Source organism: Heloderma suspectum, chromosome 4 (genome assembly GCF_057233095.1).
Source record: "Heloderma suspectum isolate Gila_16-S chromosome 4, 16-S_ref, whole genome shotgun sequence".
Lineage (NCBI taxonomy): Eukaryota > Metazoa > Chordata > Lepidosauria > Squamata > Helodermatidae > Heloderma > Heloderma suspectum.
In genome coordinates this window covers 41,108,010-41,129,010 of record NC_139461.1, presented here as the reverse complement: position 1 = coordinate 41,129,010, position 21,001 = coordinate 41,108,010, and the positions used below count along the sequence as shown (strand labels likewise).

The 21,001-nt window shown below is 38.8% G+C and overlaps 1 protein-coding gene across 10 annotated transcripts in view; it reads right to left on the bottom strand.

The window, feature by feature from the left end:
* The window catches only part of STK3 (serine/threonine kinase 3), a 186,009-nt gene that overhangs the window by 93,455 nt on the left and 71,553 nt on the right, over positions 1-21,001 (bottom strand). For 9 of the 10 annotated variants that reach the window (XM_084849044.1, XM_084849046.1, XM_084849047.1 and 6 more), the window contains exons 7-9: positions 16,944-17,081; positions 14,687-14,812; positions 4,453-4,651 (exon numbers count right to left, since the gene is read on the bottom strand). In XM_084849044.1, the coding sequence (XP_084705170.1) occupies positions 4,453-4,651; positions 14,687-14,812; positions 16,944-17,081 (463 nt within the window). The remainder of the gene's footprint in view (positions 1-4,452; positions 4,652-14,686; positions 14,813-16,943; positions 17,082-21,001) is intronic. The other variant, XM_084849050.1, reaches the window with a different exon arrangement.

Sequence of the window (21,001 nt, the reverse complement as noted above, 5' to 3'; positions counted from 1 at the left end):
CACACCACAAAAATGGTGTGGTAGAGCTGGAAAAGGTGTAGAAAAGGGCAACCAAAATTATCAACAGGCTGGAGCAACTCCCCTATGAGTAAAGGTTTGAGGTTCTTTAGCTTGGAAAAAAGCAAGGAAGTGGACTTTCGGTCGGAGCCAATGTCACCCTGGCGGCGTTCTGCAGAGTCTCTGCAGGACGCTATCTCAAACAGCTTTTAAAAGGTTGAAAAACCTTTTCATCTTCCCCTGGAATGAAAGGGGGAAGCAAGAGCAGCATCTGGATGAAGCCTTGGAAGGGTAGCTCTTTCTGCGATGCAGCAGAGGGGCTGGCCTCCAAGGCAAATCTGCCAGAGCTTAATCACCTCTCAAAGTTGTTTTGAAAACTCCTATTTAATTAGGAGGAATCAGGGCTGACGTGTTCCAATGTAATTTTTAGTGTTTATGGACTAAGGAATACCAGCAATATTCAAGGACCTACAAGATTTGTTTAAAAAGAAGGATGGCAACATCAAGCAGGAGAAAAGTGCTGTCGACCCCTCCCACACCTCCCTTGGCAAAGGCTTCGAGAAGCAATGAAAATACAGAGGAGTTACTTGCTTTGATAAAAACTTTGTCTTTGCAATTTGCTGAACGGGCTAAGAGACTGGATACAATCCAAAATTCCATCACTACCCTGCAAGGGGCTGTGGATTTAATTAACAACTCCTGGCCAAAAAATAGAGGCGAAGGTTAATGAGCTGCAAGATCAAATGGCAGTGCAGGAGACCATCTCGAAAGCTTTTCATAATAATTTTTCTGCAAGAATCTCACAATTGGAGGCTTTCACACGTAGAGCAAACATGAGCATTATTGGTATCAAAGATCTATCTACCGATATAAATTTGTTTACTTTTGTAGATAAGCTCCTGCATGAGATACTTCCTTTGTCATCTGATTATATACTTGACATTGAGCATACATTCCATGTGCCAAATGCTAAAGGGACTGATTATACAATTATAGTTCAATTTGCAAGAATCTCCACAAAAAATCATATTCTGCACTTGGCAAGACAGGGGGAAAATCTTTTGGGGGGATCAAAACGAGATAGAGTTATGTTATTTCTGGATTACACCAAAGAAGTTGTTGATAAAAGAAGACTATTTACCAAGGCAAGAAATTTGGCAAAACAAATGAATCCCCAATATCATTTAAAATATCCTGCTACGTTTTGCATTTTCTCTGAAGGTCAGATGAAGAAGTTTCTAAATCACAAAATGGTGGAGGCATGGCTAATCGGAAAAACACACGAGACTTCTGCTCTAGCTCCATGAACTGGAATTTACAAACATGTTTTGTCAGTTGGCTATGTTTAGTCTGTAAGATTCAGGCTAGGCCAGAGATAGCTGATTATGTATATCTGTTCTTTTTCTTTCATCCTTTTCTTTTTTTTTTCTTTTAAAATGGATATGACAGACTGTATCTAAATCTTCTGTTTGAGTGTGTACAGAAATGTGCACACTCATTTATATATTTAGAAATGATACTATCTTAAATATAGATAGTATAAAATATATTAGTGATTGTCCTTTTTTGTTATTTTTTATCCTGTATAATCTTTCTTTTCTTTTTAATTATTATTATCAATATTATCAATATTATCAATATTATGATACCAGGATTAGTAAAAAAAAAATTGGCTGGTTGTTCTTAACCTTCATCATTATATAGTAGCTAAAAGGCATGATATGGCCAATGGAAATGAATTCTAAGCTTGCTTCTTTGTTATAGGCCTGAAGTAATCAATATTGAAATTGATTATTTATGCTGTATTGACCTGTAACATTGGTATAATCTTTAAGTAGAGTGATATTTGAAATTTATGTGTAATGTAGTTTAAATTTAAGTTTGTTATGTAAACTTCTGTTTATATTTTGCTTTGTTTTTGCATTTTTTCTTCTCTTTTTCTGTTTCCTTCCCCTTTGCCCTTCTCTCTCCTTTTTATATTATCTCCTCTCTTCCTCTCCTTTTTTCTCTATTTCATTATTGATGGGTCCTCTTAAGAATACTGTAATGTTGGAAACTGTAGAAGATTATTATGTTGTTGGTGTTCTTTGGTTCATTTATAAAGATAAAAGTAGAATAAAAAGTATTAGAAAAAAATAAAAAAGGAAGCAACAGATGTGTAGAAATCCATGATGTTAAGAAGGTGGATACAGGTAAATTTTCTCCCTCTCTCATAATCCTAGAACCCAGGCTCATCCAATGAAACTGAACGGTAGAAGATACGAGACATATAAAGGGAGGTACTTCTTCACAAAGTAAATAGCTAAACTATGGAATTTACTACCACAAGATGTAATTATGGCCACCAACTTGGATTGCTTTAAAAATTCCATTCAGATCAGTTCTATTGTTTATAACCCTAAATCATCATCTTTAAAAGGGGATTAGACAAATTCATGGAGAATAAAGCTATCAATGGCTACCAGTCATGATGGCTATATATTACCTCCAGTATCTGAGGCAGTATACCTCCAAATAGCAGTTGCTAGGGAACAAAGCAGGATGGTGCTACCCACTCATGTCCTGTTTGTAGATGTCTCATAGGCATAGGCCACTGTGAGCACAGAATGCTGGACTAGCTTCATCTTTGGTATGATCCAGCATGTTCTTAAGACTCCATAGGCTAGTCCCTGTCCATGACCAGCAGTTCCCCACCCATGGACTATGGTATTCCACAAATCCATGTGTTTTCAGCAGAGACTAGAGTGCATATAGGAAACTGGACATGCAAAAATGAAAGGGTATTCATTCTGCAATTCACAGCACAGGTTCTGTGTCTACACCTCAATAGTATTTTCTTAAAGAACAGTATAGCATAGCTTTCAGATATGCCATGGGCTAGAAAGCTGTACATATTTCCATGTTAATAAATCTCTATCCAGAATAATTTATCCATTGTTCTTAGTACTCTCACACTTGCTTTCCATAACACTATCTTCATGATGCTTTATAATAGCCTTCTACCACATGTTAAATTTGATCAGTTCAAGATTGGGGTAATAAATCTCCCCATTATCCACAAAGTTTATAAAGCAAATACCTATTTCAGCATCAGACACAAATTAAAACGTGTATTAAGTGTTTTATGGATTGAGTCATTCTACTCAGAGTCATCACTCAACAACAAAACTGTTTATTATGTTTCAGCTGAAGATAAAGATCGTTGGTCTACTGTACACAACCATCACAAAATTAATAAAACTCTGACTTGAGTTGCCAGCTCCACTTCTACAAATCACAACATGGGTGTTTCTGACATACAAAAAAGTTTTTAAACTTATCAGACTTTAATATGGCTTATAAAGCTATCTCAGTTCATCCCGACAGTAGATTATACAGGGCCAATTTTGTCACATGTGTATTCATCAGACATACGGTAAGATAACCGTCAGATTGGCAACTGAAGCTCGTTCTGCATTTCTGGAGAGTAAACTTTAGACACTTTGCATTGCCAGGAGTTAAGTCACGTCAATAGTTTTTTATCTCCCAGCAGGGCTTTTGCTAAACTTAAATTACTCCTTTCAGTTATCCAGAAGAGAGGAGTGAGCTGCAAGAAGCTCTCGTTTGATGCAGCACCTCAGCTCTTACAAAGCTTGCTTTGACTTAATGGCAAACAAATTGAGTTAGGATATGTCAATGGACACTCTGGACAGTGAAGTGGTCAGAAGGCAAGCAGTATGAAGAGAGATAGAGAAAGCTTGTGACAAGGAATTCAATCAACCCTAACAACGAACATTTATCTTCCCAAGAGGTATAGTGTTTTATGACATCCACATCATTAAAAATACTTAAACCTGTTCAATCATAACTCCTGGTTATAAGTTTATATTAATATCACAGAACTGAGCCCAAATGGCTCGTGGTTTGCAGAATGTTGTCCATCTATCTAGCAGATAAAATGCCTTTTAATGCAAAGCATCCTATAGCTCTTGTATACATAATACTTTTTCCAGTTGTCCTATAGTAAAATGTTGTATAACTTAAATAAAAACACAATCATTTAAAAACATATACTTATTTCCATAATACAGCATGAAGTATGCAAAGTCTATACAACTAATACTCGGAAGGCAGCAATCCAGAGGTCCTGAGTCATCTTGCAGAAGAAATCCATGTGTTTATGGATTTTTTCTGGTTGGTCGTTTGTTTTGGTGGCTCACACAAACAGGCCAACAGAGAGCTGCTGCCAGGGAAAATTAAGAACAAAGCTCAAATACACCCATTAATTTCATTCGCAAAACCACAAGAATGCAGCCAATATCTATATGAATTATCTCCTTTCCCAAGTTGTTAACTCTAATATTATTCTGTAAAATCCACAAGATAATTGATTTTGAGTGTTTACTGCTAATAAGTTATGTACTACAGGGAAAAACAACATTAAATGCTTTAAATAAAAAGGAAAATGAAACGTACTTTTCATGGTTCCATCTTCATCTTCTTCTTCATCATCATCACTGTTTATCACCATGGTCCCCAAGTCTGACTCGAGCATGGTGCTGTTATGTTCAATCATTGTCTGAGCACTGTCACTCATCGTACTTGTGGCCCTCATTGTGCCTGCACTCTCTGAACTAGTCTTCACCATGGTGTGGGAGTCCAGCTCATCTTCATCCTGCAAACAAACATTTAAGTAGGAATTACTTCCCAAAACACACTGATCTTGAGAATGCAAGAACCTCCAATCCCACATTTGGTATCTTTTAAGCTTTGCTGGCTTAGTGTTCTGTCACACTTAAATTATAACACGATGAAACATGTGGTCTAAGGTAATATTTCTCATTTATCATATTGAACTTTGGGATATGTCCGGTTAAGGATTAAAGGTTCTTTTCCTCATTTCCACTCTTCTTCCCCATACCCACTCCCCACCCTGCAGCCAAATCATTGTGTACCTTTATTGCTTGTTACATTACTTTATTACATCTCTCTCAGTGCTTCTTGCCCATTGCTTCTAGATAAGTTAGGTTCGGTTTAAATATTACGTATGAAGAGCTGACATGAAAGTTGGGGGCAACGAGCAATATTAGGGAGAGGTTTATAAAACCTGGCACTTTCCCTGAATTACTAATATCTATCCAAAATATATCCTATAAAAGTAATTGTTTTTAATCTTGCATGGTTTCCCACGTCATTGTCCATTCTACCTAGATAATTCTCCATATCTCTGGAAACTCCCCCACTAGTAACACCAAAACACACAATTTCTACATAGTACCAGCAAAAAGATGAAATCAATAGGAGAGCAAATGAGAAAATAATTCCCAAAGCAGAAACAGGGCGTATGAATCTGCCTTATACGAAGTCATACCATTGGTTTACTGGCCTAATATTGTTTACACATATTGGTGGTAGCTCTCCAAGGCCTCAGGCAGTGACCTTCCCTGCCCTACTACCCAAGATCCTTTCAACTAGAGATTAAACAGATTGAACCTGGGACCTTCTGCATGCGAAGCAAGGGCTATGGCGCCTCCTCTAGGGACATGCATAAAAACCTCAGTAGACAAGAGTCCAAGAGATCAAAAGGGCATTGAGTATCATTTCAAAAACCCATCTCAGCTGGCAAGGCCAACTCCCCTCATTTGTATGTACTTAAAGGTTTGTTAAGCTATGATAAAAGGGGCAAGACAAAAACCTGTTGATGCTTTGTAGAAAAATATCTGCTGAGCAGATGCTTCGGGACTCTGGAACAAAGTTAATTCCAGCAAAGGATACAAAAGCATTTCCAATCAGTGGCAGTAATGTGCCAGGAATGTAAAACAGAGAACTGATGATAATCCAGTTCATGAATCATAAAACCCATATGGAATAGAAGTATTTGAAAACATTATTAGGAAATCCTACTCTCTTTCTGAAGTCAGATTTAGAGGATGTGCACAATATCCCAGCTATTTAAGGACTAACATGCTGTTCTCTGCCTCAAGTCCTTTTACAAGGGCACATTCTACAACCCACAAAAAACATCAGAATGCAAAAGAGCTGCTTTTTGATTGTATAAAAGCTTCCAATTAAGTGTCTAATTTTAGGTGACTCAATAAAAAACAAATTCTTTGATTTTAAGTCTCCTTTGAGGGTCAAATAAGATCAGCCCAATATGCTTCCACAGCCCATTCTAACATCAAGTTTACAAAACAGTCCTATAGATTTCAGTGGCTAATGAAAAGCCCAAATACCACTAATGAGTGCCATGCAAACTATCCTGAAGGAAATGTTCCTGCTCTCCAGGGTGGGGAGTAATCTTAGGAAGCACTGATTGTCCCATGATACCCATGACAGAATTTAAAAAATACAGATACTTTACCAGGGTAGGAAAAAATCTGCTTTAAGTGTCATATTACTAACGCTTTGTATGGATATTTTTCAAGAATTGTTATTTTTCTCCAGCCTACTGAAAGATAAATATTCCTTTTATTTTCATACAATGGGTATGAAAAGCCCAATTATGGCTTTGCACTAGCAGAAAACACTGCCAAAGGGCAGAGCATACATTTTTGCCAATCCATCTTACCCAATACAGCCATCTGGCTTCCTAAAAGATTGCTCCTGAGGGTTGGGGAATCCTCTGGAACACTATGGGATATAGCATACAGAGCTGCAGCAGATAGGAGTGGCAAAAATTGGGTGCTTCACCTTAAGCAAGCAGAAGTGATTTCTGCTAGCCCAAAGCTACCATTGGATACAATCCAATATATGGGGAGTGTAATCCATATGCCTAAGTAGGAGTCACAAGGCAGTCAATGAAATCACTACCTTGTTTCCTGAATTAAAAAGCCTAATATGTCATGGTTAATCGTGCTTCTTTTAAATCAACTAATTAAGCCTTCAATCCTGTGCACACTTATAAAGAGGTAATCGCTATTGGAATCTTTCATCTGAGTAAACATGTTTAGGATTACACTGTAAGTTACATTCACAGAGATAAATTTCAGTTTATTAGCCTTTTCTTCATGTCACTTTTAAATCTGTCAGATGTACTACCACCATCAATTATTTCCTTTGTATAATCAGTGTATAATTCATGGGTTGAATCCAGAAGTGCCCTACCACTAGCGGAAAGCATCTTCACTCACAGAAGAGAAAAAAGCAAAACAGCACTGCATGAGAAAAGTAATCCCAAGTCCAGAGGACTTCCTCCAGTCACAGAAGCTCTTGCATACAACTTTGCACAAGCTCATCCTCAAGCCCTAGTGTACCAAGTAGCGCTTGCACACTCCAGCCCATATTTTCCTTATTCACAGTTTCCTATACTATAATGCCACCTTCCCCAACCTGGTGCCCTCCAGATATTTTGGACTTCAGCTCCTATAAAGCCCCAACCAGCAGGAATTCTAGGACTTATAGCCCAAAACCTCTGGAAGGCACCAAGTTAGGGAATGCTGCTGTAATGCAATCCCTGTGGTACTGAAGTGGTCTTCTGTGGTCTTCCATTACGTCTTGAGCAAGAGCTCACAGAACAGCACTAATGCATTTCCTCTTTCCTCTCATTATTACTGGACCCAAGCCAAGTAGTTCAAACAAATTAATTTACAGGTATATAATGAAAAAGAACAATTTGTTACTATTATAGCAATGGGAATGTCTTCAGTTTTCTGAGATTATACTACAGATATATTGGCTTGGATCTTAAGTTTTCACCCAGTGAGCAGAAGGAGCTTCTGTTCACTGAAGTAGAGTATCGCTCACAGAAAGGGTCCTTCCCCAAGTACAACTCTCCTTCTACACATGAAGTAAAAACATAGGATACAAGCCTATATCAACTGATTCAGTATTCAGCATATTTACCACAAATTCAGTATATATACCACAAATTCCATTCAACATTTAAGAAATTAAATTGATTACATTTCATAAGTTCCTCTCCAGAAAGTATCCATTCCCAACCTTCTGCCACTTTTAATTTATTTACCCAGTGTTTGCTTGTATACTGAACTATTTTATTTATTTATTCAAAATATTTCTAGGCTGCCTTTCAGGGCAGGAGCCCTCCCAGGCAGCTTACAGGAACAAAGTAGACTGATACAATTTCACAAAAACAGCAATCTAACAAAACATCATTAAAATGCACACACATAATTAGGGGAAGGCCAAAGTAAACAAGTGGTTTTTCCAAGCCTTCCTAAAAGCGTGCAATATTGGGGCCTGACAGACCTCTGATGGCAACCCATTCCAGAGGTGTGGGGCTACTACTGAAAAGGCCCTCTCTCATGTACTCGCCCACCTAACTGTCCTCACAGGTGGGCAAGTGAGAAGGGCCCCTCTTGTTGAACTTAAAGTGTGGGCAGGCTGATATGGGTGAAGGCAGTCCTTCAAGTAATTTGGTTCCAAACCGTTTAAGACTTTAGAGGTCAAACGAAGCACTTCAAATTGGACTCAGAAACACACTGTAACCAGTCCAGCCTGTGCAGCATAAGTAACATGACCACCTCACCCCAATATTGATCTGGCCACATCCCCAGAAAGAGAACTGAAAGAACTGTTCTCACAGATGATCTTATTACAGCCCTTTCAAGTCCATACAAAACTTCTTCATCCACACTGAATATTCAGCATATACTCCTGATTCCATGCCTGGATGCAACAGAGGTCCATGTTAGATTACAGATGCCAGTGGTGCAGCCAGGAAGTGTTTAAACACATCTCATGGAGAGGCAGGAACTTCTCATGGAGGGGCAGCAACTGCTGGCTAGTCAGGCAGGGACCAGCACTTTCCAGCCAGGCTTCATTCCCTCCAAATAATGAAGGAATTAGGACTTCCCTGAGCAGTCCTGAATAAGCAGCGGTGGCGACAGCTGCAACAACAACAAAGCTGGAGTGCTACGAGAGGGTCACATATACATGCTCTCTCTTCGGAAATCCAAGCATCATCCTGTACCCCCATTAACTGCATTGCTGAGCTATGCAAAATGGTATGTCTCTTCCCTATACTTGCCTAAACATAATAAGCACATCAAACAAGATACTCATTGAAGTAAGAGAAACATTTGATCGAGGAAGCAATGGGTTTTACAAGCCTGCTTCCTGATAGAAGACGTCTGCTGAGCACTCAAAAGTTTTTCCTATTTTGTTTCTGCTCAAACTAAGTGAATAAGAATATAACGTGTATCTGCTTTTCTCAAGGCAAGTCTGCAAAAGACTGACAAGCCAGATAAGTATAATGGAACCATTCTTGCACTCTGCACTAAAGCAACATTAATCATATGGTGAAATCCATGACCTGTCAGGCCTTTCAACCTGAACACCCACATTTGGGGGGAGATGAAATGGGGATGGGAAGATGGAAAACAGTATCATTTATGTAAGCCATTTAAGTCTAACATTATACCACTGTATCTCCTCATTACAGTACTAATATGCCGAACCCCTTGATATTCCAGCCACATTCAATATTAAACAGGAAATTCAATATTAAACAGGAAATATCTAATGTCTATAAAGCAAGCCGGTGCTTATCCTTAATATGGTACTCTTCACATCCATCTCTATAAATAATCTTGTAGTTCCGAGATATTTATTAAACACGACCTCTTACCATAAAAGAACAAGTTGAGACATTCCCTCAAGACACATTTAGTCCCTAAATACTATACTGGATAGTGCCACTATACTGCTAATATGAGGAACAGATCGGTGCTCCTCCTGGTGGGGAAGAAGTAAAAGTCTAATAATCGGTTCTCTCATTTATAAATTATTTCTAAAATAACTTATGTTCTCGGTTACTAGATACAATTATAGCCCTGTTCAGTCATTCTCTTAACATGCAGAGTAAACACACGGGGGAAGGAGCACTCAAGCCCCGCCCCCCTCCTTGCATGTTTCCATTGCCCTGTACTCGTGTAGGGCAATGGTCTGAAGAGGAGCGCCCACTATATCTGTGGAGGCATTCCACACAATTAAGAACCCTGGAAAATATAAAATGTAAGCTAACAAGCTGAGGCACTGTTGGTCAGCAGACAAGCTAATCCCGGACTGGAGATACAGCCTGTTCTGGACAGTGTTGCACTCCCTCCGAAGGACTAGATTCACAGTTTGGGGGTGCTTCTTTGGCCCAGCATTACTCCTGAAAGATCAGTCAGCTGCAGTCTTTCCCTAGCTTTGACTGATGTGCCAGTTGCACTCCTTCTTGGAGAAGGTGGATCTGGCCACAGTGACCCACGCCTTAATCACCTCCTGTTTAGATCACTGCAACATGCTCTATATGGGGCTGCCCCTGAATAGTGTTTGCAAACAACAGCTAGTGCAAAATCCCAGATTGCTTTCTGCCTTGCACCAATTGCACTAGTTTCCAATTTGTTCCCGGGTGCAATTCAAGATACTGGTTTTAGCTATAAAGCCCTAAGCCATTTGGGGCCATGATAACTGAAAGACCACCTCCTCCCATATGCACCTGCCTGTAGTTTAAGATCTACTTCAGAGGCTGTTTGCCCCACCACCAAGAAAAGCCAGGTTGGTGAGAACATGGGACAGAGCCTTTTCTCTGGTAGCACCCAGATTTTGGAACTTTCTCACTAGGGAGGATTTAGCTTTAGATGGGCTGTTAAAACTTTTTTGCCCCACATGGCTTTTTACCTTATTTTAAATGTAATTAATTCCGCTCTGTTCTTTAAAGGTAAATTAAGAACAAGAGAAAAAGTCCTTTTTTAAAATTGCAATTGATCTTGGGGCACTTTTTCTCAACCAACAGGTGAATCATAAATAATTTTATAAATAAATAAAATAAAATATTAGAACCTTCTTTCATTAAGTCAAAGATGCACAACCTTTCTGGCCCCAAAGGCCACATCAAGCTTTGGTAAGGCTTGCTGGGGGTGGGGGGGGGCTGCTTGCACATATAGCCCACCCTGGTGCCCATCACATGTTTTGGACTATAACACATGGGGGGGAGACTGCTGAGGGAAGGAGAAGCTGTTTTGGGGGCTGCTGACGGAGGGAGGCTAAAGCTTCCTCCACCCCGGCCACCCAGCAATCCCAACGGGCATCACTGCTTTTATGCCACTGTTAACAGTGCAGCTGTTTTGAGGTTTCCAGGGGGAGGAAGAGGCTTAGCGCTGTCCTCCTCCCAGTGACACTGACCGCCACTGCTGCTTCTGCACTCCTAATGGCAGCATGGAAGCCATGAAGCCGTGATGCCAGCTCCTACAGTGCCACCCAGGTAAAGCGGGGTTTTCTGGCTTGCTCCTCCCAGCAATCCTGACAGCCATCAGTAGGGCAGAAGCAGTGATGCTAATCAGCAGCGGGGAGGAATTTGGCGGTAGCATGAGAGGAACACGGGACCACACAACTTGTGTTTGGGGGCCACAAACCCTGCATTAAGCGGTCAAGTAATTGTATGTAGTATGGCTGGGGGAAAATTATTTCACTTATAAAGTTTGCTGGAATTCATCTTTCTACCTATTCTGCAAGTTCTTTATTTCAGATTCAGCATTTTCTAAATTTTCTATAAAAGCAATGATAGCATCTGCCAAAGAATTTAGACTAGAGATTCATTTCTAGGCCAGCCTTGCCCAACCTGGTGCCCACCACATGTGTTGGTCTATAACTCCCACCATCCTGGCTGGGGAGGGTGGGAGTTGTAGTCCAACACATCTGGAGGGCATCAGGTTGGGCAAGGCAAACCTAGATAGTTGGACCAGAAGAGCAACATAGTGTGAATGCCTTGAAGAAAAAATGAAGTTGAAATCTTGTTAAATGAACGGTTAAAAGAAAATCTAATACCAATACTAGAACTAGCTTTTTAGGAGGAGGTAATGAGTAGTCATTTTTAAAATCACTCTGCTCGATATAATTGTCAATGGTCATGCTGATGTACACACATGAGGCACCAGTAATCTATATCATCTGCTCATACTGCACTCTTCAAAACAATTGTGCATTTCAACTTATCTAGGGTAATTAATGGTTAATGGATCGAATGAACTTGTGATTAAAAAGATCATTTATTTTTAGAGAGGTCTCAATAGATTTGAATTATGTTCATGATTAGGGTTTGGCATGCACATTTTGGGTCAGGAAAATATTTTGAGTAGGTCAAACTGGCTAGTTATGTGGCTTGCCTTTACCTCCCCTACAGTATGAAGTATGGCTCACACATTTCTGCCAACTGCGTGCATTTTATTAGTTCAATAGGCAGAACCTTCCTTCACAACTATCTGAAGAATTTCAGAAAAGGTGAAGTATTTTTGCATATCCTAGATGCTATAAATAATATTATATAAATATAATAGCTGAGTTTAATAAAATGTATAATTTCTTCTCTTTTATAGCTAGTAAAGATAAAGTATTCGAGATCCATCTAGGAATCCAATAGTAATTTTAACTAATCTCTGTCTATATAGAAAAGAGCACTAGAGGGCAGCAAAGACAATTAAGAACAATGGCATATGATATGCTTAACCTTTAAGACTTGCACAGGAACAAAATTTAGTACCTTAAACAATAAACATCTCACCATTGCCTTTGGAAAAAGTGTGCAGATAGTCACAGTTCCTTTCAAAAACTGTTGTAGTAAATGTATGAGATACAAGAATATAAAATGAAGAAATAAAAATACAGAAGGACTCTAAAAGGACCCAGGGATTTAAGCAAGCATACACCTTTTCAACAAATATTCATGTCCTATTTATTGGAGTAAAGTTACACCCTTAAAGTACCAATGAATTATCTACATTATTTTTATGCATAGAGCTTGCTCTGATGAAAGATGATAGACATTAATAATGACTATCTGCAGAAATACTGAGAATGGAACCCTATATATTAAGTTAAATTCTTTCATGGTTTCATTCTTAATGCCAGTTAGCTTGCTATTTTACAAGTGATTCTAAAAATGGTACACTTAAATCATATTTGTTTCTCTCTCTTCCAAGAAGTCATGTGATTCAATTACTTGATGAACATTTAGAAACTAAGATGAATGATGCCATAAAAGTATATGGCATTATAATAAAAGTTAAAAAAATACGATAAAAATACAAATGTCCTTGCTTGCCATAAATATAACATGTTTCATAAGAATAATCATGATTTAAGTACAGGTGGGCAGCATGTATCACCCACATCTTTTGTGTACCCACATCTAAGCCTGTATTAAAAATAATTAAGTTTCAATCCTTCATATTTTGAGAGATACTTGAAAAATGTGATGGAAAATCTCTAAGAGGACTGAAAACAAAGGGGATGAGTCAACAGAAAAGTAAACATCATATTTCCAATTCTTCTTTTAAAAAATCAATAAATATCATCAAGTATTCAGGAACATAAAGGATGTGGAAGTGTAGGAATTAGTAGCATGGAAGAAAGCATACTACACTGATAATATGACTGTACTTTTTGTTCTTTGGCAAAATTACAAAAAAATGTTCATAATGTGAAATTATTCACTATAAGTGTTTTAAGCAATCTTCCAGTACAGAAGGAATTTTGATGTGAAGAAAAGAAATACAGTAAGTGTTGATTATTAGTTCATTTCTTTAAAAGATTCATAGAAATAAATATTTGGACATGTTTCTTGGGGGCTGCCAGGCAACGAGTTGCTTTACGTTTCCATAATACAGCTGCCTGACCTCAGAATCAAATTTGCATCACACTTCAAAAATGCATAAAAGAAGAGATCGGTCATGTTTAGTAATGCTTAAACTAACATTTAAACTTTGATATTGGGATTAACCTTCTGTAGAGTACTCAGCCTGCACTTTTTACTTAATTAAAAAAATATGTAAAATTACCTCAGCACCTATCAAAACATGTCAGTTTGTCAGAATACATTCTCATCAGACAAGCTATTCCTGTAACATGCCTAAACTCAATTTCAAGAGCATTATTTCTCATCATATCCAGCACAGCTTTCAAACAATGTAGACAGTGCCACTTGTTTATGAGAGCTGCCCAGGCTACAGGTGTCCCATTCGAGCTCTCCTATTCTGAGATGCATTCACGATCCTCCTCAACTTTAGTTTTATTTCACACTGCACCACAAACTTACTTTTTAACCTGCTGAATTATTAGGTTTGTACTATAACGTCGACTTTCAGCATACTAAACCTGACTCAAACAGGGAGGAGGAGAGAGAGAATATAAGCAAATTCTGATGTTTTTGAGAATTTTCATTCCAAACTAGGAAGGACCATAGCTCAATGCTCATGGAAAATGCCCCAGGTGTATTCCTAGGTTTCACCAGGTAGGGCCAGGAAAAACTCCTGTCTGAAACCACGGGCAACTACTGCCAGTCAAACAGCAGAGAATCAATGATCTGACTCAATATAAGGCGGCTTCCTATGTTCAGTTCTGGAAATAGAATGTCGTGTTAATCATACAAGCGTTACTTGACATGTGCGAGAATGCAGACCATGCATGGCAGCAACAGCAGCCATGATATTCTTTGAACTCTGGCACAAGAACTTTTAAAAAGAAACATGAAGCAGTTGCATACATACTGTTCTCTCACACAAACACGCGCGCACACACATCCCCCTTTAAAAACACTTGTGACAAACTGCTTTGTGAACTGGAGGTTGCGTGTGGCACTTGCCGAGAAGGAAACTCAGAAAAATCCAGGAGCATGCAATCCCCTTGATCACAGCTGAACCAATTAAGAAGATGTAGATTATGTAAAAGTCCAAAAATACATAGAATGTTTAATCAAATTCTCACACACCGAGTTTTCATCCTCTTCTTCCAGTTCCCTCTGCTGTTCTTCATGCCTTTTTGCTTTAATTTCCATGGCTTCAGTAATCAGGTCTCTTAGAATTGAGACTGGTTTGGCATTCTTAATAAAAGGATGCTAGAAAATAAACCCACACGGTTATACAAAATGGAGCCTACAGACAATATGTACATACAGTGTAAATAGAAGTAACATGTTAAAAAAACATGTCAATCAACTTCACGGAGCAGCGCAAGAAAGAGCATTTCCCTTTGGACAGCAATTAAAATCTGGAATAAGAGAACATATGATCTGTTTAACTGCTTTGCAACTAAATAGGATTTTCCTTTTTGTTTGTTTAGGTAAACAGCAACCATGAGAAGAATGTTACTACAAAACACAACTGCTTTACAGTTAAGGATATAATTGTCCGAAGGAAATGCGAATTAGGTGGTAAATAAACAAAGCAAAGATAGCCTGACATAGAAAAACAAACTTTTTAATGCATTCAGTTACACTATTTAATTCATCTTAACAAGCTGACAATGCAAATTAGTGGTCATAAGCAGAGCAGGCACTATGGCTTGAGCAAACCTGTATTTTAACAGGACATGAATCACTCAGCCACTGGCAATGAAGAAATGTGAATGAAGCAAGATTAAAATCCTCAGGATGGGCAGATGACATTCAACAAAAAACACCACCTATTTAAATATAGTTTACTCCTGTTTAAAAACTTGCATATGCATTGTCACTTGTGCAAATTTAGTCCTAGTTAGAAGACAAGGTTCCAGAAAATCTTGTCCATTCTATTAATATTTTTGCATTAATTCCAGCCGGAAAACAATCTAATTTTTTTAATGGGACTTTTAAAAAAAAAAATAGGGGGGAAATTTGTAAATTGTACTCTTGCTTCAATCAGCCCTCTGTTAAGATTTCACCACTCTCTGGATAAGAAAGAAAAATGGTGTATCCTCAAAAGACCCCTTATGGTGCTGTTAATGGTGCCAACAATATTACTGCTTTTTTCTTATGAAGACTGTAACAATCCCTTTTTGTAACTTCAGCTTACAAACTTCCCACTCTATCAGATTCTAGTGCAAGTAATGTACTATTATTCATTTGCTACACATAATCCAGGTATCTCCCCCAAGACTGCTGTTGTGACAGGAACATCACCTTGTTCCTCTGGATTTGTAATCTGGAAAGTGACATATCCAGTGCTGTTGTAACTGATATGTGGCATATAGTTGTATAAATATCATGAGCTCCAATTTGTCATTGCCTGTGATGCCATTAATGAGGGAAAATGAACTTCCCAGAGCTTAAACAGCAGCAAGGTTATGCCCTTTAATCTTCCTTGTTGATTTTCCACTCTGCATTGTGAAAAATAGTGCTGGAGCACTCATCAGGCTCCATCTAAAATAAAAAAGAGGTGATACTGTTCTGCAAGGTTATATGGAGACAGACAGTTATGTTACAGAAACATATCACAAAAATGCAGTTGTGCCACACTTGAGGTTGCATTTCTCTCCCACCATCACACAAGAAGAAAATAACCAAGTACTAAGTGGATTATAACTGGAGAAATTTAAAGAGCACCAAGTCTTCAGCGACAAGACCAAGCATATGAGTTTATTGTGCAATATCCAATTTAGTACTCAAAAACAATAAAGAAAGGGGAGAAGGAGAGGGGAGAAAGAGGCAAGGAAGGATTAAGAAGGAGGAAAGAGAAAGGTACGGGGGGGGTGTCAAATAAGTCATATCCAGACTTTCTGGCTGCTACAAATGGTTCTCCCTGGAGCAGGAAGAATGAAGGAGATAGCAACAACCCAAATATAACAGTGACAAAACCCAATAGCAGCTAAAATACCAAAGATGTTGAGAGAGATGGGCAAATGGAGATCTGCCTCTCTGGAGGGCCTGGCCATTTGCCAAACAGATTTCCTTTTCTTTCCCTGAACAAGCAGTATAACAAGAGGAGGGGAACAAAGAATCCCTTCCACTTGCTAGAACAGGCCCTGTGGAATCACTGCAGGCTTCTCAATCATCTACTGAGCACAAAGGAGAGAAAAGTAACTCAGACTACAACCTTTTACCCACTTTCCTGGGAGTTAAGCCCCACTGAACTCCATTTCTGAGTAGGATCAAGTACAGGATTACACTGTCAGTGTGGGTTGTGGCCTGGGAGACTCACATTTGGTGGGGGCATAAATTCAACCTTCCCCAGGGCCCACAGCTTCTCAAAAGGAATTGGCGAAATACTGACCTGCAGAAGTTGGGTTGCTGTAGCTCTCTGCTCAGGATTCTTCACTAGACATTTTTTCACAAAATCAGTAAATTCATCAGACCAAAGCTCCGGCTTCCGGAATGTTGGAGGGGGGTTTGTTGGAATCATAAAAATTGCCTGTTTTTTTTTTTAAAGAAAGAAAGAAAATGGCATTAAAAATCAGGATTTCAGCCAATTAAAACCAACTTTTTCCCTTTCTCTTCTTTATTTTCCAAGTTGAAATCTGGAGGGGGGTGTTAGCTACTCTAGAATTTCCAATATCACCAAGATAAAGGAATCAAATCCATCTGCTACCAATGTAGCTACTTCCCATTACAATTTCCTCTACAAAAACCATACCTCATTGTGCACACCAGTCTTTATTTTATCTATTACTGCTAATCAGTCTCAAGAGAAAATTTTATATTTCAGAATTTCTTAGCCAAGCAGCGAAAGCACTTTCTGGTTAAGCACATAAAATATGACTTTGCAGCTATAACATGACAACCCAGTGAATTGGGTAATCAATTTGGGTAATATTTTTGAGCACATACCTATTCTAAAAGAAAACTGATTAATTAGGCTTTCTGAATTCGAACACTTACTTTATAAAGAATTGCTAACACAATTCGAACACTTACTTTATAAAAAACAAATACTGACAGGTTAATTGCTAGGGCAGGTAAGATTAGGCAGAATGAGGCAGTAGGCTGATGCCCTCTGTTTTTGATCACACTTGCAGTATAGGAGCTGATATTGCAGGTAAAACGTGGATGCAACACAGGACTTCTCATAGCAGTCTTGCCCCAGTGAGAAACTGGATGAGAATAACCACAGCCTGGGTTCTTTCAGCGTGGCCAGGGCTTCCCATATTCCAAAGGTGTGGAAGGTACTACCCTGTAGCAGCTTCCACATCACCAACATAATGTGGTGGGGTGCTGATGTGGTGGATTTCAGCCGTTTGAGACAGCAGGGGGTCTCAATTTGCATTGCTCCCAGTGTAAACAAACAAACAAACCTTCCACACACTGGAGATGACGATTTAACAAAACCCTCTCCATGACGTGCCAGTTTACTGAATGAAAGGAACTTGTTACATGGGTGTGCATTAAAAAAAAAAAAAACATATAACCCAACCTGCGAACTCAAGTGGTATGGTCTAGGATTCCACATTCTGCATAATATATATTACTGCTCTGGGCCTATGCTTTTAACAATTGTGTGTGCGTGTGTGGGGGGGGAAATCTCACAGAAATTGTGAAAATTATGATAGTGTTAAATTTTCCAAATGGAAAAAGCATCCATTAACATTTTATAGACAAGCATCACACCATGTGTGATATTCTTTCCCCAAGTCAGTTCAAGTATTCTAATATTTCTTTTTCATGAATAGTTCAGAGGAACCTCAGAGAAAACTGGCAACAAATCAAGTTGCCCATCTGGCAGAAGAAAATTAACCCCTGCCATAATTATTTTCTTTATAATGATTCAGAAGGGCATTCTGATTTGAGGCAAGCTAAGCAATGATCTGACAGATACATCTTCTGGCCTTATACACTTTGCAAATCCAAATTAGCTGTTTAGCAGTATAAGTGAATTTAAATTAAAAATATGCTGAAGGTAAACATTGCTTCTGACCTTGACAATAATCAACTTTTGAACTGTGATTTGGTAAGTTATCACATAACCTTCAATATAATGTAGCAGTTCTGCAGTAGCTTTCAGAAAACCAAAGGGGAAAAAATGGTCTAACTACTGTTTATATAGTATCATCATCATAGAATGAGCTGAAGTTCTATGTAATAATTAACACTGATCTATAATATACTGACTCAGTATAAACAATACTATATAAGCCACCATATACAGGAACATTAGAGCATGTTCCAAGTCGTTCAGTTTTATTTCATTTTACAAGGTTGTTTGGGAATCAGCTTTATAAGCAGCTCAGAACCATAATAAAAAGTGCTCTCCTATGGCCAGATAATTGACCATGTGAAACAAATATACTTTCATTACAGTTAAATGCTTAATATACATCATTCAATTTACTACAGAGGACAGCTTAGCTGCCAAGTCTGCACTTGAAGAAATAGACAAAAAAGAAATCCCATTGCAAGTCTAGTAACAGAGTGAGTAACCTGGTATAATGGCGCACCTCAAGCTACATGAACAGCTACAAAATTCTAAAAAAGACATTTACAAGGTTGTCTGATTTTTCTATATACTTAACATTTGGTAGTCAAAAATATCACATATGTTGCGTACCAGATAGTTGGGCATTTTTAATTTTATTATATTATTTTTGGTTAGGCAGTAAGCTCTGGGCAGTATCCAATGAGATGCAACCGCTAATATAAATTACATTGTGCTAGCGTAAAGTGCGGTAGCGTAAAGTATGCTACAGCAACACCAATTGCATTAGCTTGCACGCTGATTTCCTCCAGAAATCGGTGTGCCAACGAATACTATTTGCTTTGCGCTAGCATACTTTATGCTAGTTCAACATAGTTTACATTAGCAGTTGCGCACCATTTGATACCGCCCTTTGTTAGTACACAATACAAAAGTGAACTATCTTCACCACCCTTTCTGCCCACTTCCACAGAAGATATGAACTGAAAACTGCAGTTTAACTCATTAGTGATTTGTCCATAACAAGGTTAATACCACAACATCCCCTGCTACTAGTTCATTTGTTTTCGGGCTAATATGGAACATATCTAACTTGTGGGCTGCTGTATAATTTGGACCACTGAGACTTTGGGATAGCCCAGTGGTGGTCATGGCAGCCAGGCAGCCACAGAGTTCTGGCTCTGTCTGACAAGCTTCCCTCAGCATGCAAGTTAAACTTCAAGGAAATATGTGGGGGGGGGGGGCTGCAGCACCAGGTCTGCTTGGCAGCATGGTGATCACTATATCAACAGAATTTCCACTCTGTTCCCAACATCAGCTGCATACATTCAGAACTGGTTATGTTCAACACTGGATGCTTGGCAAAGGAAATGGTATGTAAACATACAACTTCAACTCCTCTCTGCATCTAACAACCCCCGTCTTAGAGATTACACAACAGGTCAGCAAGTTTCCCTGAAGACCAAGGTTACGGAAGGCAAGTTCTCAATACTTTGGCTCTACTAACTATATAAAAATATTCTAAAATAAAACAAAGCTTTGGAGAAAACAGATTATTGTTAGATTAGCCAAGCTGAAATGTCTTTTGAAACTTCCCAAACTAAAAAAAAATAAAAAAAATAACTATGGGCAGTATCCAAGCCTTTCCGCATGTCAGCAGAACCACTGCTAATGCAATGGGGGGCTAGCAGTTCTAAAAGCAACCCGAAACAAGTGAAAACATTTGTTTCTGATATGAGCCATTCAGTGGAGCTTGTGGAAGGACGCTCCTCCGCTGACCTGTCCTGATCCAGAAACAAGTGTTTCTGCTTGTTTTCGAGGTTGCCTTTAGAACCGCTAGCTTGTGTGCGAGCGGCCAGTTTCGCTGGTGCAATGCACCTAGCAGGAGTGCAGCAGCAGTATTGGATACTGCCCTCTGAAGGGAACTGTAGCAGTTAAATGGACTAATGAAGAGTGTATTCTTCAAACTAATGAGATAGTTTCCCAGAGAAGTCATGTTAGGTTTCCAGATTAAGATGATTTTTATACCAGCTAAAAACAAATACAAAGAATTAATAACACAGTATACTTTTCTGAATTTCAGTGTATACAAAGCACATGTCTGCATTAAGAGCAGGACTGGACATACTCCCCCCTCAGAAGTCTGCCATTATATCAGTGATGGGGAATCTGTTTGGGGGTACAATTCCCATCATCCCTGCCATTGTCCATGTTGGCTGGGGCTGATGGGAGTTTGAGTCCAACAACACCTGGAGGGACAGATCCCTGCATTACTCCCTTAAGGCCAATTAGATTAATAAATATCACATCTTATTACATTCAACAATTGCCAATGTTCACTTGGAAAAAGCCATTAAAACAAATGAGGATTTTTTGTAAATTCTATGAGCACCTAGTCATCCCTAAAACATGAAAACTAGCTC